Source organism: Elephas maximus, chromosome 10 (genome assembly GCF_024166365.1).
Source record: "Elephas maximus indicus isolate mEleMax1 chromosome 10, mEleMax1 primary haplotype, whole genome shotgun sequence".
Classification (NCBI taxonomy): Eukaryota; Metazoa; Chordata; class Mammalia; order Proboscidea; family Elephantidae; genus Elephas; species Elephas maximus.
The window spans coordinates 15,667,864-15,689,575 of record NC_064828.1 but is presented as its reverse complement, the minus strand read 5'-3'; the positions used below and the strand labels follow the sequence as shown (position 1 = coordinate 15,689,575).

Below are 21,712 nucleotides of genomic sequence, written 5' to 3'. Positions count from 1 at the left end.
ACGTTGGATGAACCTGCTGTATGCATTCAACACCCATGCCTGGTACCTACTGAGTGCTAGCTCCATATCGGCTACCAAGCTAAGCCAGAGGGAGCAGTTTGGTCCCCTTGATCCCTTAAAGAGGCTGTGTGTGTGCATCCTGGGAAGAGAAGAGACTAAGATTTAGATTACAATAAACTAAACTCTACCTGGTAACCTGCAGGCGTTCCTTGCGTCACTGCCTTCTCTTGCCCTGAAAAGATGGACCCAGGTAAGCACCATGGCTGGGAGGCTGTGGGGTGGAAGGCCTGGAGAAAGAAGGGGGGTGGTGAAGGCAGGGGCGATTAGCCAGCATAGTTTCTGCAGCCAAGCAGTGTGCATTATGTGTGTGTGAGTATCATGGCGGTGGTAGGGCCAATGTGAAGATAGGCCTTTATATTTTGTAGAACACTTTACAGTTTAAGAAACAAGCTCACACATCCTTCATCTGATTAACTCTTCAGCCTCAGGAGTAAAACAGGCAGGTGCTTCTCCCATGGTGGACAAGGCCCAGGATGTAGGGTTCATGCTCACAGTGAGGCCATGGTCTCACTGGTTTGAAGCCCTGAACCCAGCATGTGGCAACTACACCATTGGCTTGCCTCAAAAGGAGCCAAAGACCACCCTGGATCTTAAGAAATATAATTCTCATCAAATAGGCGAGTCCTACCAAGGGAGCACTTCAGAACACCCAGGACCACTCAGGCTGGCAAGTTGTAGGATGAGCCCAGGGGACCAGCAGCTGGGCAGGCAGGATGGCCTAATCTAAGCAGACTTCCTGCAGGAAGGCAATGCAGAGATGAGCCAGAGTAGCTGGAAGGCATGAGTAGTGGCCTAGAGCCAACAAACAGCTCTGAGGGGCTGAGCAGAAGCTGGGCTGAGATAAGTGAGTGGGACACAAGGGACCGATGGGAAGGCTAGGTGGGACCTGCCTGGGCACGGAGGCAGAAGGATAGGTTGGCCCCTGACCAGTGCCTCCTTTAGTGTCATGGAGCCTGGCGGAGCTTGGGAGGGCAGACAGCTGACTGAGTGGGCACCAGGCCTCCTCACCTGGAGGACTCTGCCAGCTCTCAGGCACACAGAGATGTGCCACTGAACTTTGTAGTGCCTTTTGATACATATCTGTTGTTGAGTGAGTGAATGAAGGGACGATTGTCTGGCAAGTGACCAGGTCTGAGAGCCCTGTTGGGATGGGGGTATGGGCACAAAGTCAGTGCCAGCGAGAGGACAGGTTCTCATCGCAGAGCCAATTGACCAAAGCTGCTTCTCTTCTTCCCGTCTTCACCTGCAGGTCCAGGTCCGAAGGTAGGAAAGTTCCCCAGCCCTCCTCCCCTTGCCATGGCCTCCAAACCTCCAGGGAGCAGCCGCCTTTCCCCGCAGAAGAGAAGGATGCGGGGGCGGGGGGGGGGAGGTTGGAGCGCTTCCACACCCCCTGCCGGTGGCAGCCCTCTCCTTGGCGTTCTCTTCTGTGTTTTCCCATCTGTCTCTCTCCTTCCCTCACATTCCCTCCCTGCCCCAGCAGCCCCTCTTCTCTCCTGCTGCTTCTCCGCCTGTTCTGTGCTGCTCTGCTTTCCTGGCTACCCTGACAGCCTTGCTGGATAACTGGCTGGCTCCCAAACCTCAACCACGTTGCGGGGCGTCTGGCCTGCCAGCATCCCCCCACGTCTCCCCCCATTGGCTACCACCCCCGCCACCACCCCTATAGCCATCTCCTAGGCCTGGGGCTGTAGCCCCGCCTCATGAACAATCATGGAAAGTAAATAAGTAATTTTTTTTATAAGGATCAGCACAAAGCTGGTTCCTAGGAGGTGGAGGTTAAAGATGCCCCAAATGTCCAACTTTTCCAAACTGCTGTCCCACTCTATCATCTCTGACACCAACTGCTCCTCCCCCGTCAGTACTCTCCGTCCCATCTTTGGGTTCCGTAATTCGCTGCAAGGGTCTCGCAGAACTCAAGAACTGTACTTAGAGTTACGTGGTTTATTAGGGTAGTAACAGGGTATGACTCAAGACGCAGTTCCTGGATCAGGACAGCTTCTTCTCGCCCTCAGCCTCCTGTCCCTGTTGGGGCCTTGCTGCCACAGGGCCCTGTGAGCAAGCATTTTACCCCTTAGCTCCGTGGCAAGCCCCACTGCAGCCCAAACCCCTGCAGCCATCTAGCACTGATCTCCTGATTTCTGCCTCTAGTTCTGCTGTCTTTCCCTGCCTTCTGTGTTACATCTCCTCTCTCTCCATGTCTCCCTTTAAGCCTAGTGGGATGGCAAAACTGACTGATCCCCTCTTTCGGGATTCATACACCTTATTTGCATGGTCCCACCCCCACAAAGGTGCCACACACCTTATTTACATTATTAGCAAGCTATCCAATCCCCTTGGTGGGCCACATGCATCTCATTTGCATAGTCCGAAATAGTCATTAGATGGGAATTACAAAACAATGGTGAGAACAGCCTTATAAAAGTGACCCATGCAGGCAAGGTGGGAAGTAAGTTTCCAGGTATTGTTGAGCCCTGATGGGGCAGGGACTGCAAGGACATAGTCACAGGAAGGTCTCAGCCCTGGAGCAGAGGTCTGCTTCTTCTCCCCCTCTCTCACCAATACCAAGCCCCTTATCAAGCCCCAGGAGGCAGAAGCAGGCTGGGGAGTAATCCAACCTCTAGGGTGGAGGTCCAAACCTACCCCTGCTCCCCCAGGCCCTAGTGCCCCAGCACCAGAAGTGAGGAGCTGTCTCCTCTTCCCTGGGCCTGTGGCAAGAAGCAAAGAAACTCTTCTGGCCTTAGGACCTCAGGAGTGGTTTAGCCAAAATAGAAGTTAAAACCACTCTCTTTCTAGGTCTTTTCTGCCTGAGGCAATAAAGCCTTGATTTTTACCTTCTGTTCTTCCTGGTTTCTTGAGCCTGGCACCTGCTCAGGGACAGGCATGAGCTTACACACCCCCATTGTCAAGTATACACATCCATGCACATGCACACCATATGCATGTATCTGTGCACCCAGCATGCAAGTACACACACCCACCCATGCCTAGGTACACAGTCATAGATAGTGATTGTAAATGCAGCACACACCTGTGTACACACACACTACCTATATGGAGAGCAGTCACCTTGGCACCTCCTTCCCTTGGTCTCCTGCCACCCTCTAGCTGCCCTCCTTATCTCCTGCATCTTCCCCACCCTGCTTCCTGTCTCCCCTTTGCCCTCAGTGAGCTCCTCTGTAACCACCCACAGCCTCACCCTGGCTTCTGTGTACAGTCTGCCTGCCGTTCTTAGCATGGCAAAACCTCTGACCGCTCCGCAAGGCTTCCTGGGTAAGGCAAGGGAAAAGATGAGATAATTCCGCCTCTTAGTTACACATAAAATAGACCAAGGTCCAGGGAGTGGGAGTCGTAGAGCCAATCAATCTAGGTTCTTCCCTTTTGTCTGCTCAGTGCTCTGGCTTCATCAAGACAAAAGGCCAGAGCTAGGAGCAGTCAGATGTTGTCCCTGCCACCCAACCCTCCACCACAACCCCTTGCTGCTACCCCCAAGTCCCTTGTCCTCTCTGGGAAGGGGGAGGGGTGATCTTGGATAAGACTGGCACTGAACTTTGACTCTGACATTGCTCATTTGGCCTTCTACAGGGGCACTGCCATGGGAGAGGGCACCCCCCTGGCCCCGGAGGCCATCCTCCTCATCACTGCGGGCACCCCCCTGGTCATGGTCCTGGGCACGGTCCTGGGGGGCCCCATCCCCCAGGGCCCCCTGGGAACCCCCCTTGCCATGGCCCTGGGCACGGTCCTGGGGGGCACCATCCCCCAGGGCCCCCTGGGAACCCCCCTTGCCATGGCCCTGGGCACGGTCCTGGGGGGCCCCACCCCCCAGGGCCCCCTGGTCCACATCACTGAAGAAACAGAAGGACACAGATGGGGAGCCTGAGTGGATTGCCCTGCTGACCTGCCATGGGACCGAACCAGAATCTTCTCTTCCTAATAAACAGCCTGCTGAAGGCCATGTTCTACTCTTAGAAAAGTTGGTCTTCCTTCACGTCCAGTCTGGCACTCAGGGGCCAGGTGGTCTCTCAGTTCCCCAGCTGTAAAAATGGGACACCCAGCCCTCTCAGAAGCTTGGCTCAGTGCTGCCCATTGCATATGGTTACATAAGGCTACCACTCCTTTACTTTTCAAGTGTGTCCTTATCACCTCTACCCCATCCTATACACCCGGGTCTGATGGGCCTTTCAAGGTTCCATCTCGAATGCCTCACTCAACAGATCAGAAGCCTTCAATAGCTCCCTGCCATCCATATGAAGGAAACCCTGGTGGTGTGGTGGTTAAGAGCTGTGGCTGCTAACCAAAAGGTCAGCAGTTCAAATCCATCAGATGCTCCCTGGAAACCTTATAGGGCAGTTCTACTCTGTCCTATAGGATTGTTATGAGTCGAAATCGACTCGATGGCAAAGGTTTTTTGTTTTTTTTTTTTTAATCCATATGAATTTCTCTTCATTCCCTGAAAATACATTCAACTTTCAGGCCTCCTTAACTTTGTTCATACAGTCCTCTCCTGCATCCCCACCTTCCCTCTCTCCTAACTCCAAATTTTCAAAGCCTATCCTTCCTTCCAAACCACCTGAAGCCCCATCATCTCCATGGAACCTTCTTCAAGGCCCATTAGGAAGCGTGAGGTCCTTCCTCTTTGCACTCTGTCCCCTTCTCTGCAGCTTATATCAATCATCACATGGGCCACACCACACCCGTCCAGTCAGCACCAATTTATGGGCTGGGCTATCATCTCTCCAACCAGACTGTAAAGTAACTCAGGGCAAGCCCACCACGTCTACACCTCTGGGGTCTCCCACACTTCTCCCCACTGACCCGTGCCTTGCATAGACCCGGCATTTGCACACATGTCCACCAACACTCCAAAGGCTCCTGGATTCTGACTCTCTCAGCCTCATTCCTTCAGCGAAGTCCCCTTGGTGCACGTGCAGCCCCGGCCTGAACAGCCCGCTTGCTGTGAAACACTTTCTGCCCATCCAAATCCCACACCTGGGACCCTCTCTCCGCTGCCAGAATTTTCACACTGTGGGTATCTACGCTAGTTCTGCCACAGTCTTCTAGCCAGGCCTGGCCCATCACACCCAAATTCGCCCTTGTCCTCCCGTTTCCCACAGTTCACAGCCATTTCCTGAAAGGGTCAGCAGGTGTGCTGGGGTGAGCGGCTATTATACACCTCCCAGGCTGTGATTCTACGGAAATGAGCTAGGGAGCCTCTGAATGTTGCCCCTCCCCGCTCTGTCCCCTCCCATACTCCGCATTTGAAGAACAGAGTCGTGGCTCCATGTTTGAGGAGCGCAGACCTAGGTGAAAGCCCATATGAACGTGAAGACAGACCCAAACTGAAGAGGTGCCCAGCCCCCGTGGGTAGGAGAGGGGGACGCTGAGCGGATTCGAGGGAAATGTGGGCCTAAAGCCGCCCGATATCTTTCCGGCTGGAAGTCTGCATTTTAGAGAGGTGAAGGTCTCGGCGCGGTGCCTGGGATCGCGCTCCCTTGCTCCTTACGGGAATACCTAGGCCCCCAGGAAAGGTTGGTGTGAGGACTGTAGCCAGACCGCCAGACTCTTTAACAGCGGCTCTCCGCCCTGCCCCCGGCGGAGGGCTTCCTGTAACCAGCGCGAGAGTCCTCGGACAGCGAGCCCAGAAGCTGGGCGGTGCCGCCGCCGCGGGGAGCCTCTGTCCCCGCCCCCGGCGCCGCGCCCATTTGCTGGGCTCCTCTTCGGCCCCGCCTACCGACGGGCCCGCCTGGCGCTGACGCATGCGCAGGAGCCCGCCGCCGCCGCCGCAGCCGCGGCTTCAGCACCAGCTCGCGGACAGCGGCGCCGCCCACGGGCATGGACGGTGGTAGCTGCGGCAGCGGCGGCAGCGGTCCGGCGCCTGGCCCGGGTCCGGAAGGGGAGCAGCGGCCCGAGGGGGAGTCCTTGGCCCCAGACGGCAGCTCCCCAGACAGGTAGGGCAGACGGCTCCGCAGCCTCAGCCTCTCAGCCCTTCCAGCTCCCCGCCCCAGGTATCCCCGGTAGCCGCCATATGCCTCCCCATTCATTCGCCAGCCCCGCCCAGAGCCCCTCCCCGGGGCCTCTTGGCTCCCGGTCCCCCTCCCCACGCTCTCACTCTGCCGGCTTAATTTCCCTGCTCCCTGACACCCCCTAGTGTGGGCCCCGTCGCCCTCAACGCCCGGGGGACCTGCCCCACCCACTGTGCCTACCTCTCCTCTTAGGCCCCGGGGTCCCCCTCCCCTCCAGTCTCCGGAGCCCCTCGGCTAGTCCTTCCCTCCAGGCCCTGCCCCTGCGTCTTCTCGGGAAGCCCCAAGCCCGCAGCGACCTCAGTCGGGGTCCCAGCGTGTGAGGGTGCACGAGGGTGTGCGTGTGTCGTGGACGGGGACCTCACGAAGACAGGTGTCCTGGGGAAGGTATACGCTCCGCTGCCACATCAGGTGTTGTCTTTGTCCGATACCGTCGGTCTCCTGCTTGCCCTGCTCGGCCCTGGTTGTGCACGTGCGGGCCTGAGTCCCCGCGGGAGGCGGCCACCGGCACTAGCTGGAGTCGCTAGGGTGGGCAGGCTCTGAAGCTCGGCCCGCAGTCTGTACTTCCTCTGAAGGAGCCCCAGGCTAGTGGGCCAAAAGGGACACCTTCCTGCCAAGGGCCAGATCCCAGTGCCTCTCCTCTCTCTTCCTCCACCATATGTGGAGGAAAGAGCCCAGCCAGGTAGCAATATGGCGAAATTCCTGTGTCCTGCCTGGCACTGCTGCCCCCAGAATCTTTCCCCTGACATGGCATTGCCTCTCTCTCCTGCTTGGACTGAAATAAAAGGCATGGGGGTGAGGGGTGCAAAAGCAGAGGTGGACACACTGTCTCCAGACTGCCCCAGCTAAAACGTACATTCTGTACCTCAGAGGGAAGAAAAAGCCCCAGAGTGAAATGTTCGCCTCCCTCTGTTGTTAACACATCAGCCTGAATAGATTTAGCTACTTTTCGGTCTGAAAGGCACAGAGGCTTCTTCAAGGGAGTGAGACATGGGTTGGGTGTGCTCCCTGGACCAGGGGGCTGCCTGGAACTATGGCTTGACCCAAGAAGCCAGGGATGGAGCTGGGATTAGGCAGGAGCCTGGGGCCAGGAGCATCCCCAGAAAGGGCTGGGGAGTCACTGACTGCCTTGACCATTTTGCGGAAGGTTAGCCTTGCCTGGTCTGCTCACTTCCCCTGCACATGGGGTCACTTCTGGGCATAGGAACCACTCGCTCTTCAGCAACTCCTTGGGACCTCTGGCTCCTTGCTGCACTTCCCCAGAGACCCTGTACACTGATCAGGCACAGGGACTCAGTTCAGTTTAATTCAAGAACGCAAATATGCTCCTGCTGGGCTAAGGAGCACATTCTGGGGACAGATATGTAGTGAATAAGATGGCACACACACAGGGTCTTTTACAAATGCATTGGCTTTATAGCAATTGGAAATATTTAATTCTTTGTTTTTTAAATTACCCCCTCCGTTTTCTTTTTCCCAGTGGAATGAATGAGCTGCTGCCCCATCTGTCCTGGCCACGCTGCAGGCTCACGTGGATGTCCATGTGGCTGCAGGCTTGGGGGAATGGTTAATGTACATGTACACTTGCCCCTTACACTGGGCCTGTCAGTCAAGCCCTGGCTGCCGGTCTCTTGTGTGAGGCCTGTGTCACCATTTTCCATCCCCCCACCAGCCTGCCCCAGTCACTTGGCTTACAGGCCAGCAGGCCCCTGCAGGTAGCCCAGGAAGTTACTCACCCCAGTAGGGTCTATGCAACTGAGAGGGTGAGAATGAAAGGCACTTTGGGAGGTGAGGCCTGGAGTATTTAACTTGTTTTATTACTGGGTCTCCTGAGAGCAGAGGGCAGCAGGGGCTGGCAGGAGAAAGCTTTTATTCTGAGAAGAGTAGTTTGGCTCTTCACATTTTGGAGAGTTGAGACAAAGGCCCAGCTCTATAGCAGTCAGAATGTGGGGGATTTCAAACTCTGCTACACTGATAATGGCAGGCACAGTCCAGAAGGATGAGATCTGGGGCAGCTGACCCTAGGCCCCTGGAGAGGGATAAGAGGTTGAAGGGAAGGATCTCGTCCTGGAGGGACCATAGTGGAAGCAAACCAGTGGTGAAGGCTGGAATTCCCCTTGGGCAGGAGCCAGCTAAAGAAGGGGTGGGCTCATAAAGCCTGGCTGACTGGTTAAGGGGGAGTGTTCCCATTCTCCAGCACTCCCTGGGGTGCTGGCTTCCCTTAATGTGAAGAAACTGATGCCCCAACTGGAGGCCTGGACCCTAGGACAAGCCTAGTACTCAGTGCTCTAAGGCCAGGACCCTCACCTAGAACAGGACCCTCACCTCCACCCTAGCTGTCCACCCTCCCGACCCCTGGATGGCAAGCCCTGCTCTAAAGAGGGAGACCAAAGTTGATGGGTCACCTCTATGCCTTAAGAACCCAACCGAGACCAAGCAGTGGCCAGCACATGGCACGTCTACAAAAAAGACCTGCAGAAAAAAAATCCTAAAGTAGATGTCTACACTTACACACATAAGCCCAAACCATTTCTCCAGCTTCTCTTTGGCACAAGAGGATTGGCCTACAGGGTCTTTTATCTGCCAGGAGACTGGTTGCTTGTTTCCCTAACATTATGCAATCATCTGAGGTCTTGCTTTAGAACAACTTTGGCCAAATTACTGTTTTTCTAGATGTTGAACTAGTAAAAAATACATCGGTGATTTAAATCATGAGATTGAATTTTTTTTCTACATTTCATATATTTTGTTGAGAATATACACAGCAAAACATGCACCAATTCGGCAGTTTCTACTCTGTACAATTTAGTGACACCGATTACATCCTTTGAGTTGTGTAACCATTCTCACCCTCCTTTTGTGACTTGTTCCTCCCTCATTAACATAAACTCACAGCCCCCTAAGGTTCCTGTCTAATCTTTTGAGTTGCTGTTGTCAATTTGATTCCATATAGATAGTTCTTAAAAGACCATGATGCTCAAGGCAGACCTAGTTAAGCTAATCTAAATTGTTCAGTTTTAAGATGACTTCTGGGGGTATTTTTGCTTTAAGGTTTGAAGATTATCTCAGGGCAATAGTTTCAGGGGTTCTTCCACCCTCCGTGGCTCCAGAAAGTCTAGAGTCCATGAGAATTTGAAATTCCATTCTGAATTTTCCCCCCTTTTGATCAGGATTCGTCCGTCTCTGGAAATGAGGCTTTTGGATAACAAAAAGGAAAGTATTTAGAATAATGTATGTAGTGAGAGTCTCAAGGTGTTAAAAGTTTTAAAATAGAGATAGATTATTTGAGGTACCTAAAGAAGTCATTGTGAACACAAAAATACTTCTTAAAGTATATGCTCCCTGTAGCACTGAGGGTGGGAAGGGGCAGCAAAGCAAAAGCGTCTCCCACATACCAGGTTCTGTGCCAGGCACCTCACATGTTATACCAGTTAGTCCCCATAAACCAAAAAAACCAAACCCAGTGCCGTCGAGTCGATTCCGACTCATAGTGACCCTATGCATATCCCAAAAGACAAGCATTATCATCACATCCTCACTCAATAGACGAGGACACCAATACTCCAAGAATTGTGTGTCTTGCCCAGGGAGCCAGAAGCCACCTCCATTGCTCCCCCATTTTACCCTCAGAATGAGTTTCATTCCTTCCCAGACTGCTGTGCCTGCCAGCCATCCTACTGGGAGAAAAAGGAAGAGCTTGCTTATTCTTTCCGGTTCCTCTATTTGGTCTCTGGGCAGAACCCAGCATCCATGGGCAATGTCCACCAGCCATGTCAGCCAGGACTCTGGCCCACACACCCTTCAGCACTGCAGTAGGCAGGACCGGAAGCCAGGGTTGGCTCACCTTAGGCCTGGCTCTCCAATGAAAGCTCCATGGGCTGGGCAAGCCCGGCAGGATGGGGGGAGAGAGGAAGGCCTCAGCCAGTGCTGCTCAGTCCTGATCCCCTCTGGGCACCTTCCATGTCCCTCAGGTACTCTATTCTATGCTCTCTTCTTCCATTCTAGGTCTGGCACCCTGGCTGGCAGGCTTGCCACTGGGATTGAGCCCCCTCCCCCTAAAAAAGCAGGGCTGAGTCCATGCACAGAGTGTTACCCTCACGAGGAATTCTGAGAGAGGAATATACTGCTGACTCCGCCCCAGCAAGTTTCTCAGGAGTCCCCATCCCCACCCCCAACCATCCACACTCTTGCAAAGCAAACCTTCTGCCCCAAGAATAGGCAATGACAGAGTTGGTGAAAGGGCAACGGTCACTCCTGCAAACTTTTCCTGACCACCTCCACCTCCATCAAAGTTGGGTCCCCGTCCAGGATCCCTCAGGCCTCTGTGACTTCCTCTTTCATGGCACTCAGCACCCTGGACTGCTCACATCTCCGGCGTACTGTGAGTCCTCGAGGGCAAGGACTGGGTCTCAGTCATCCTAGCACCACTATTAGCAGCCTGCCTGCCTGCCTAGCACTCAGTGTTCATTCAGCAAACATTCCCTGGGCACTGTCTGTATGCAAATATTGTTCAAGGCACTGGGGATACAGAGATGGACAAGTGGCCCACTTGTCTCAGGGCCCCACGCTCCCAGAGCTCACATTCCATATGAGAGGCACACAATAAACATGACTATGTTGACTCAGTTACCTAGTGCTGCTGTAACACAAATACCACAAGTGGGTGGCTTTAAGAACAGAAATTTATTTTCTCACAGCTCAGGAGACTAGAAGTTTGAATTCAGGGCATGGCTCTAGGGGGAGGGAGGTCCTTCCTTGTCTATTTCAGCTTCTAGTAGCTGCTACAGGAAAACAGTTGTAGTGTAATGGTTAAGAGCTACAGCTACTAACCAAAAAGTTGGCAATTCTAATCCACCAGGTGCTCCTTGGAAACACTATGGGGCAGTTCTACTCTGTCCTATAGGGTTGCTAGGAGTTAGAATTGACTCAATGGCAACAAGTTTAGTTTTGGAAACCCTGGTGGTATAGTGGTTAAGAGCTATGGCTGCTAACCTGAAGGTCAGTAGTTCGAATCCACCAGGCACTCCTTGGAAACTCTATGGGGCCGTTCTACTCTGTCCTATAAGGTCACTACAAGTCAGAATTGACTCGATAGCAACAGGTTTGGTTTTTGGTGCTTTTAGCTGCCACAATCCTTGGCTCGTAGTTGTATCTATCTCTGTAGTCTGTCTTCCTCTTTTCCCTGTGTCTAATCTGCTCTTTTTATAACTCAGAAATGATTAGGGTTAGGACACACACTGCACTGCAAAGAAAACCCTATTTCCAAACAGGATTACATCCTCAGGTATAGGGGTTAGGATTCTGACACATATTTTGGGGGGACAAAATTCAATCCATAATACATATAATATAGTAAAACCAGCGAGAGCTGGAATCTGTGTAAGGCAGAAACCTGTCAGAGAAGAAGAACTTACTGGGTGTTTATGAGGTAGGATCTTTTTTTTCCTTCCATCATTCTTTTTTTGTTTATTTGTTTTAATTTTTATTGTGCTTTAAGTGAAAGTTTACAAATCAAGTCAGTCTCTCACACAAAAACCCATATACACCTTGCTACACACTCCCAATTACTCTCCCCCGAATGAGACAGCCCGCTCTCTCCCTCCACTCTCTCTTTTCGTGTCCATTTCGCCAGCTTCTAACCCCCTCCACCCTCTCATCTCCCCTCCAGGCAGGAGATGCCAACATAGTCTCAAGTGTCCACCTGATCCAAGAAGCTCACTCCTCACCAGCATCCCTCTCCAACCCATTGTCCAGTCCGATCCCTGTCTGAAGAGTTGGCTTTGGGAATGGTTCCTGTCCTGGGCCAAGAGAAGGTCTGGGAGCCATGACCACCGGGTTCCTTTTAGTCTCAGTCAGACTATTAAGTCTGGTCTTTTTACGAGAATTTGGGGTCTGCATCCCACTGCTCTCCTGCTCCCTCAGGGGTTCTCTGTTGCATTCCCTGTCAGGGCACTCATCGGTTTTAGGAGGTAGGATCTTAATAGAGAGCAACAGATAAGTGATTAGTACCCTGTCAAAGGTGGAAAACTTGTGAGACCTGGGAGAAAAAAGGCAGTCCTGTCAGGTTCCAGCTCTCATAGGTTTTACTGTATAATGTCTAGTTGTGGCAAATGCTATGAAGAAATATAAAGCAGGGTAAGGGACTAGAGAGATGGTGGGTGACTATTTTAGAGAGCATGGTCAGGGAAGGCTTCTCTGAGGAAGTAATATTGAACAGACACCAGATGTGAGCCATGCAGTTGTCTGAGGGAGGTACATCCCAGGCTGAGGGAGGAGAAAATTCACAGGTCTTAAGGTTGGAGCCCTGGTGGTTACAAGCTCAGCTGCTAACCAAAAGGTTGGCAGTTCGAATCCACCAGCCACTCCTAGGAAACCCTACGGGGCAGTTATACACTGTCCTATAGGGTCACTATGAGTTGGAATCAACTCGACAGCAATGGGTTTTAATGGGAAGGTGGGAACAAGAGTGCAGCAGGTGCCCAATAAATGCCTGACAAAAGGATGAGCAGCTGAAGGAGCATAGGACTGCAAGTCAGAAGAACTGGGTTCAAGTCCCAGCTCTTCCCCTCACCAGTTAAGTCACCCTTTCTGAAACCCAGCTTTCAAATCTATAAAATGAAAATATTTCCCTTACTGAGTTTTTGTAAAGGGTAAGTAAGATCACATATGTGGAGTAAGATCATATATGTGAAAGGACTTTCAGCGTCTAGTCCAGTACCTGGCATGTAGCAGGCTGCCAACAATGTTTACTGAGCTTGTGGAGGAGTGAATGAGTCGATCCCAAGACGTAGGCTGGGGATACAGGCCCTGAGCCCCCACCCTCCTTGTCTCTCCCCCAGGGCTAGTAATAGAACAGCCCTGAGCCCCCAACCCCTCGTCTGGGCTTACCGAGCACTGCTGGGGTAGAAGGGGCCAACCCTTCCTAACCTAAGCCCACCCCTACCCGATCTTCCCTGCCTCCTCTCTCCCCAGGTCCCAGACCAAGGCTGTGGCCCCTGAGGCAAGCCCAGAGAGAAGCTGCTCCCTCCACAGCTGCCCCCTTGAGGACCCTTCTGGCTCTTCAGGACCCTCACCAGCAACCAACACCCTCCAGCCTGTTGGTCCATCCAACCCCTCGGCCCCTGCCCACTACACCTATCCCCAGGCACCACAAGAATACCGGGGGGGCAGTTCCCTGCCAGGGCTTGGAGACCGGGCAGCTCTATGCTCCCACGGCTCCAGCCCCAGCCCTTCCCCAGCCCCCTCACAGCGCGATGGGGCCTGGAAGCCACGGTCTGTGCAGCACCATGTGGTTAGCGTCAGGTAAGGAGGGGGCCAGCAGCCTACCAGCTGCCACCGGAAGGTGGGGCAGGGTTAAAAGTGAGGTGGGCCCCAGGGCTCTGGACTCCTTCAGGAGGGAGCCCTGGATGGTCCCTGCCTCTGATGGAGGAGGAAGTAAGGGTTGGCGCCACAAGTGGGAAAGGCAGGAAAGGGTTAATGCCATCTCTCCCCACCTGCCCCCCTAACCCCACACCCACCTGCAAGAGGGCTCTGGCAAGCATCTTCTCTTCCCTTCCACAGGCAGGAACGGGCTTTTCGGATGCCAAAGAGGTAGGCCTGTCCTTCTTTAGGCCCAGCTCAGCCCCACTCCGTGTGTTCTCTGCTCTACCATCCCTTCCTGGTGGCCACTAAGCTCACCCAGCCACCCCCCCATACCACACCCAACACCAGCTCACGTGGGCTTCCTCCTCCTTTCCAGCTACTCTCAGCTGATCGCCGAGTGGCCAGTGGCCATGCTGCTGCTGTGTCTGGCTGTTGTCCTCCTCTGCACCCTGGCTGGACTGCTAGGAGGCCAGCTGCCTGACTTCTCCAAGCCCTTGCTGGTGAGGGGCCCCTGGGAGGGAGGGCATTCCCCTCCCTGACCACCTCAGCTCACAACAGCCAGGGGTCGAGTGGCAAGGGAGGCTCTCACCCTCCCAAAAGAGCTGGGGAGATAGAACAGAAGTCGTACTCACGTCCTACAATCCAGGCAAATGGACTGCCCCCTCCTCCTACCCCCGCCATCCCAGGGAACCAAAGGGGCAGAACTGAGAAGCGCCCAGATGGAGAACTCCTCACCTGTCCACCTGCCCCCTTCTCTGCCCTCTCCTGCAGGGCTTCGAGCCTCGGGACACGGACATTGGACGCAAGCTGGTGGTCTGGAGAGCACTGCAGGCCCTCACAGGCCCCAGCACGCTGCTTTCCCTCTCCCCAGACCTTGAGCTGAACAGGTAACATCTTCTCCTGTGGGCGGGAAGGGGAGGAAGATCAAGGTCCTCAGGGAAAGGCCATCGGGTGATGCCTACCAAGGCAGGTCAGAGAGGCTGGCTGGGACCCCTGGGGAGTGTCCCTGGCCTCCTCTGTGCCCTCCGCCCTTCAGTGGCCCCTAGCACAGACCTTCTCTTTACCTCAGCTCCAACTCCCATACGGCTCCGAGCCCCGAGTCCTGGGGCAGTACCCAGGAAGGCACGGTCTGGCCTCCGAGGATGGTCAAGGCCCTGGAGGACAGAAGGCAGGAGAGCTTCTTCTGTGGTCCCCCTGGTAAGCTGCAGCACTAGTTCCTGGCTAGTCTCCACCCACCTACACAGACAGGAGAACAAACTTGGACAGACAGAAAGCGAAGGTGGCCAGCTGACCATTCTGAAGCCAAGGAAGTTGGGTTACAACTGGGAGGACAAGGCAGGTCTCAGATGCTCCAGTCAGGAGGGGTCAAGCCAAGTGGCGGTGGGGCACAAGGACGAGGCCCCAGACCCTTGATTAGCAGCCAGGTCCATGTTTCGGGCTTTTGAGCATGTGGACCTCATACGGCCCTGGGTAAGCGTCTTCCCCTTGGTGGGCCCAGGGCCTGGGGCCAAAGGGCTGAGTTCCAGGGTGTGTGTTGCAGAGAAGAGCTATGCACAGCTGGTGTTCATGTCCACCTCCGAGGGCAGCCTATGGAACCTGCATGCCATCCATTCCATGTGTCGCATGGAGCAGGACCAGGTGAGCTGGCGGGAGAGGTGCCGGGGGCTGGGGGAAATTGGGGTTAACAGGGAGTGGGCCCCGAGGAAATATAGCTGAGCCAGGCCTGCTGAGGTGGACTGGGGAAGAGCACTCCCTGCTTAGCAAATTATTCCAACCCTGCTGAGAGGGTCTGGGTTGGGATGGGAAAGAGCCAAGATACAAGTGCTGGAAGAGAAACCATGTAGCCATCAGCCCAGGGATATTCAAAAAGCCTTCCATGGAGCCTCAGGGGTTGTGGAGGCGCCCTGACCCAGGGAGCTGAGACTGCAGGCTTCAAGCCCCCGCCCCTGTCAACTCAAGCAGTGCTGATCCAGTCCTGCTAACTGGAGAACCAAACATGTTAACATCTGGAGAAAGATCTGCTGCTAAAAACAGTGTGAAAAACACTAAGCTGCCCAAGCCCCTGACTTCACACAAGGGCATCCGAATACCAAGAGGCACTGGTGAAGGACATGTGCTCTAAAGTCAGGTGCCCAAATTCAAGGCCAGCTCTACTACTTCCTAGCTGTGTGACTTCAGGCAAGTTTCTTAACCTCTCAGTGCCTCAGTCTTTATATATATATATATATATATATAAAATAGGGGTAATAATGGTACTTTCCTCATAGGGATGCTGTGACAATTAAAAAATATAGAATTTGCATATTATTTATATATGTGTGTGTACATATACCTGTTGCCATCGAGTCAATTCCGACTCACAGTGACTCTATAGGACAGAGTAGAATTGCCCCATAGGGTTTCCAAGCAGTGTCTGGTTGATTCGAACTGCCAAACTTTTGGTTAGTAGCCAAGCTCTTAACCACTGTGCCACCAGGGCTCCTATGCTTAGAGAGAGAGCGGGGAGGGGGGGAGGAGGAGCCTGGGTGGCACAAGCGGTTTGTGATCCGCTAACCTAAAGATTGGTGGTTCGAACCCATCCAGTGGCTCCATGGAAGAAGGGCCTCGTGATTTGCTTCCAGTCATTTATGTGTATGGTTGTTAGCTGCCATCGAGTTGGCCCCCGACTCTTGGTGACCCCATGTGCAACAGAGTAAAACTGCTCCATAGGATTTTCATGGCTATAATCTTTACGGAGAGACTGCAGCTAACTCAGTAGCAGCCAGCACCAACATATACATAATGATTGGCAATAGTAATCTCGCAATAAATATTACGATTATTGCCATCATCTCAGGCCCAAGGCTGCACAGCCAGTTAGTGGCAGAGAAGGGCCCTAGCTGCTGTGATGTCCGCAGCAGGGTGGCAGAGCAAAAGAGACATGAGGTCTGAGGACGAAACATCCTGGCCCTAGGAGGGCAGTCCAGTGGACGGAGGTGGGGGCCAGGGCTTGGCAGTGACCCTGATCCTGGAATCTGTTGGCCTCTACTTTTCCTACTGCTTGCTTCCAGTTCCATCTGTAGTTGCCACCTTCCCTCCCACGCCTAGCTTAGGCAGTGGGGAGTTGGAGCGTGTGACCTGCAGGGGCCCTGAGGGCAGGGCCTGTCAGGTAGAGGCCTCTGGCAGCACCCCTGAGGCTCCTATTTGATGACACCTGGGCCAGGAGCCAAAACCAGCTCTGGGACAAGTTGCTTACCCCAACCCCTACCTCTATCCCCTGGGCTGCTTAAGCCTTCTCAATGCCAGGGATGTTTTGTTCTCAGACTTTGTGCCTCCTTTTCACCCGCACCCTGCTGCTGACATCACAAGCCAGTTCTGCTGTGCTATCAAGCTGCCCCTCTGCCTCTGCCCTGCAGCCTGGAAGGAGATGAGAGGGCCTCAGGCAAGGCTGGGGGAATCTAGGCCCCTGAGCTGCCTCTGAGCCTTCCCCTGCTGTGTGTGCCCTACAGATCCGCTCCCATACCCGCTTTGAGGCCCTGTGCCAACGGACAGCAGCCAACGAGTGCTGTCCCAGCTGGTCCCTGGGCAACTACGTGGCTGTGCTTTCCAACCGCTCCTCCTGCCTGGACACTACCCAGGCTGACGTGGCCCGCACGCTAGCCCTGCTGCGCGCCTGTGCCCTGTACTACCACCGCGGCACCCTGCTGCCCTCCTGCCTGGGACGTGGGCAGGACAAGCCCCGACGCTGCGCCCAGGTTCCCACCAAGTGCTCCCGCAGCAGTGGCGTCTATCAGCTCCTGCACTTTCTGCTGGACCGGGACTTCCTGAGCCCCCAGACTGCTGACTACCAGGTGCCCTCCCTCAAGTACAGCCTGCTTTTCCTGCCCACCCCAAAGGGTGCCTCCATGATGGGCATCTACCTGGACCGTCTAGCCGCCCCCTGGAGGCTCTCCGACAACTACACAGCCATCACCGGCATGGACCTGGGCCTCAAGCAGGAGCTGCTGAGGTACTACCTGGCCCAGGACACGGTGTACCCTGTGCTGGCCCTGGCCGCCATCTTCCTCAGCATCGCCCTCTATCTGCGCTCGCTCTTCCTCACGCTCATGGTGCTGCTGGGGGTGCTGGGCTCCCTGCTTGTAGCGTTCTTTCTCTACCACGTTGCTTTCCGCATGGCCTACTTCCCCTTCGTCAACCTGGCGGCCTTCGTCCTGCTCAGCAGCGTCAGCGCCAACCACACGCTCATCTTCTTCGACCTGTGGCGCCTCAGCAAGAGCCAGCTGCCCTCTGGGGGGCTGGCGCAGCGCGTGGGTCGCACCATGCATCACTTCGGGTACCTGCTGCTGGTCTCGGGCCTCACCACGGGCGCGGCCTTCTACGCCAGCTACCTGAGCCGCCTGCCGGCCGTGCGCTGCTTCGCCCTCTACATGGGCACGGCCGTGCTGGCGCACCTGGTGCTCACGCTCGCCTGGCTGCCCTCTGCCGCCGTGCTCCACGAGCGCTACCTGGCGCGCGGCTGTGCGCCCGGGGTGCAGGGCCCGTGGGGCGGCGGCGCGCCCCGGCGGCTGGCGCTGGCGCTGCACCGGCGGCTCCGCGGCTTTCGAAGGGCGGCAGCCGGCACCTCGCGCCTGCTCTTCCAGCGCCTGCTGCCCTGCGGCGTCATCAAGTTCCGCTACATCTGGATCTGCTCGTTCGCGGCGCTGGCGGCAGGGGGCGCCTACATCGCCGGCGTCAGCCCCCGCCTGCGGCTGCCCACCCTGCCGCCGCCCGGGGGCCAGGTCTTCCGGCCGAGCCACCCTTTCGAGCGCTTCGATGCAGAGTACCGCCAGCAGTTCCTGTTTGAGCGGCTGCCGCAGGGCGAGGGCGGCCACATGCCGGTGGTTTTGGTGTGGGGCATCCTGCCCGTGGATACCGGTGACCCCCTGGACCCTCGCAGCAATAGCTCACTGGTGAGCGACCCTGCCTTCTCAGCCAGCAGCCCCGAGGCCCAGCGCTGGCTGCTGGCACTCTGCCACCGGGCCCGGAATCAAAGCTTCTTTGGCGCCCAGCCAGAGGGCTGGCCTACGCTGTGCTTCGTGGAGGCCCTCCAGGGCTGGATGGAGAGCCCCCACTGTGCCCGCCTGGGGCCTGGCCCCTGCTGTGGCCACTCAGGCTTCCCCTGGGCCCCCCAGCTCTTCTTGCACTGCCTCAAGATGATGGCTCTGGAGCAAGGCCCAGATGGCACCCATGACCTGGGCCCCCGCTTTGATGCCCAGGGCAGCCTGGCCGCCCTCGTCCTGCAGTTCCAGACCAACTTCCAGTATAGCCCAGACTACAGCCAGTCCCACCACTTCTACACTGAGGTCAGCCACTGGCTGGCAGCAGAGCTGGGCAGGGCACCTCCTGGCCTCTGCCGGGGTTGGTTCACCAGCCACCTGGAGCTGTACAGCCTGCAGCACAGCCTGAGCACTGAGCCTGCTGTGGTGCTGGGCCTGGCTCTGGCGCTGGCCTTTGCCACACTGCTGCTGGGTACCTGGAACGTTCCACTCAGCCTGTTCTCGGTGGCAGCTGTGGCCGGCACCATACTGCTCACCGTGGGACTCTTAGTTCTACTCGAGTGGCAGCTCAACACTGCCGAGGCCCTCTTTCTCTCTGCCTCTGTGGGCCTGTCTGTAGACTTTACGGTCAACTACTGCATCTCCTATCACCTGTGCCCACACCCCGACCGCCTGAGCCGTGTGGCCTTCTCACTGCGCCAGACCAGCTGTGCCACGGCAGTGGGGGCTGCAGCCCTGTTTGCAGCTGGCGTGCTCATGCTGCCTGCCACAGTGCTGCTCTACCGCAAGCTGGGCATCGTCCTCATGACAGTCAAGTGCGTCAGCTGCGGCTTCGCCAGCTTCTTCTTCCAATCTCTCTGCTGCTTCTTCGGGCCAGAGAAGAACTGCGGGCAGATTCTCTGGCCCTGTGCCCACCTGCCATGGGATGCTGGAGCTGCAGAGCCCAGTGGGGAGAAGGCAGGCCACCCCCGGCCAGGGCCAGTGGGAGGGGCGCCCAGGTCCTGCTCAGAGCAGTATGAGCTTCAGCCCCTGGCACGGCGCCGGAGCCCCAGCTTTGACACCAGCACAGCCACCAGCAAGCTGTCCCACCGGCCCTCGGTACTCTCTGAGGATCTGCAGCTGCATGATGGCCCCTGCTGCTCTCGGCCCCCACCAGCCCCTACCTCCCTGAGGGAGCTGCTCCTGGACCACCAGGCAGTCTTCAGCCAGTGCCCAGCCCTGCAGACCTCCTCTCCCTATAAGCAGGTTGGCACCAGCCCCAAAACCCAGGTCAGGCAAGACTCCCAAGGGCAGAAGGCTGAGCCCCTACAAGCCTCACCAGAAGCCCCAGCCCACTCCCCCAAGTCCAAGGCTCCAGAGCCTTCTGATTGCCTCTGCTCCTCAGCCAGCACCCTGGCGGGACTCAGCGTCTCTGATGAGACCTGCCTAAGCGCCTCTGAGCCCAGTGCCCATGTACCTGATTCAGTGGGTGCTTCCCCAGAGGACCTGGATGAACCTGGGCAGCCAGCACCTGAGCGGGGCCAGCTGAACGAGAAGCGGGATACTCTGTGGCTGGCTCTCAGGGAGACTGTGTACGACCCATCACTGCCTGCCTCCCACCACAGCAGCTCATCCTGGAAGGGCCGTGGGGGGCCTGGTCCAGGGCCAGGGGACAGCAGCCCTGTCATGCTGCCCAACAGCCAGCCAGGTCTACCAGATGTCTGGCTGCGCAGGCCCAGCACCCACACATCAGGCTACAGCAGCTAAGGGAGGCCCAGTGAGGCTGGGCCGGGGAGCAGAACTCTGCCAGGGACTGGGGAGCAGGGCGACAGCAGGCCGAAGCCTGAAGGTAGTTCCCCAAGTCAGCATGGAGAGGGCTCACTCTCCGGCGGTGGCTTTTACACCCTGCCAGTTCCAGTCTTGGCCCGGGCTGCTGCTCACTCCTCACGTTCGGAGGACTCAGTGGGGAGGGTCTTTGAAGGGGAATGCCAAGCTCTCCTTGCCACCTGCTGAAGGCCCTTCTTCCTCCACAGCCCAACCAAGACTGACCCCCTGGAAGGGGGAAGGCCAGATGTGTAGCTCCAGGTATCAGGGAGGCTAACCTGGGCCCATCCTGAGTGGCATGAACTTCAGTGGGACTCAGGGACCCAGTCCTCACGATGTGGTCAGGATACCTCACTGACCAGAAGACCCGTGTGCAACCTCAGCAGCTCCTGGGTCTCCCACCTTTCGTGGGCTCTTTATCAGGACACTCCTCTGTCAGCTTCTCTGGGCCAGAATTGGGCTGGGGCCTCTGTCCCAACTGCCCCTGCTCTCCTTACATGTACCAGTCTGGCCAGAAATCGTTCAAGGGCAGGCAGAGAGGCTGCTGGGAGTGAAGCAGGAGGAAGGACGGGATCCTCGGAGCTCCCTAAATGGCAGGATGTCCCTCTTTCGAAGCAGTTTCTGGTGCTCTCCCTGTCAAGAAAAAATAACCCTTTATTTAGATCCCTGTACCTTTTAGTTTACAGAGCACTTCCACACCCTTTTATCCTTGTCATCTCCCTCCATCACTGGGGGGTAACCTACAGTTGGTTAGGTCCTTCTGTCCCCGAATTCAGGTAAAGACATTGAGACTAAGGTAAAGTGATTGCCCAAAGTCACATAGCTAGTAAGTGGCAGAGCTGGTTTCCTGATTCACCCAGCACTGCACCTCCCAATCTCCTCCTGGCCACTGCCTCAGGGACACTGGCCTGGGGTTGCCTTGGTCCTTCAGCTCTACCGGCCTCCTCCAACCTGCCTTCTCAGGTGCCTCTGAGTAAACCCCTCCCCCCACTTTTAGGCCTCCATTTCCGGAGAGAGCTGGATTCTGAGCAAACTCGAGTTGCTCCCCGACTCCTCTGGGCTAAGGCTTCCCTCTGGGATCTGCAGAGCTGCCCCCAGCCACGGGCCTCCTGGCTGATCTGATCCGAGGCTTCAGCGCTCAGGGGAACGCCTCTTCCATGGTCAGGAGAGGCTCTGAGGGGCAGTGGAGATGCCGCGGAGTTTAGTTAAGGCATCAGGCCTGCCCTTTCTGGAAGCCTGTGAGTCTGCAGCAGTTTCCCAGGCCAGAGTCCCCAGCTTCTCTGGGGAGCACTCAGCAGGTCAAAGGCTGCTCTGTTTCTCTAGGCACAGAGCCTATCTGAGAGGTTTTATCCCATGTGAGAGCTCAAGACACTTGGTGGCATCAACAAGTTTACTGAACACCCATTACTTTGCATAAGGTACTACAAGGAGACAGAGGCCTGGAAGACAGAGGAAATC

At 55.9% G+C, this 21,712-nt stretch overlaps 2 protein-coding genes across 4 annotated transcripts in view; one reads left to right on the top strand and one right to left on the bottom strand.

The window, feature by feature from the left end:
* Positions 1–5,886: 5,886 nt before the first annotated feature.
* Positions 5,887–20,292, top strand: DISP2 (dispatched RND transporter family member 2). The gene is made up of 8 exons (XM_049898347.1): positions 5,887–6,002; positions 13,047–13,376; positions 13,635–13,664; positions 13,813–13,936; positions 14,208–14,323; positions 14,506–14,633; positions 14,977–15,074; positions 16,925–20,292. The coding sequence occupies exons 1-8, from the start codon at positions 5,887–5,889 to the stop codon at positions 20,195–20,197; spliced, it is 4,215 nt and encodes a 1,404-aa protein (XP_049754304.1). The 3' UTR covers positions 20,198–20,292.
* Positions 20,000–21,712, bottom strand: part of KNSTRN (kinetochore localized astrin (SPAG5) binding protein) — a 28,993-nt gene continuing 27,280 nt past the window's right edge. The window contains exon 9 of one of the 3 annotated variants that reach the window (XM_049898344.1): positions 20,000–20,887. In XM_049898344.1, the coding sequence (XP_049754301.1) occupies positions 20,777–20,887 (111 nt within the window). In that variant the 3' untranslated portion in view covers positions 20,000–20,776. The remainder of the gene's footprint in view (positions 20,888–21,712) is intronic. The other 2 variants (XR_007518945.1, XR_007518946.1) reach the window with 2 other exon arrangements.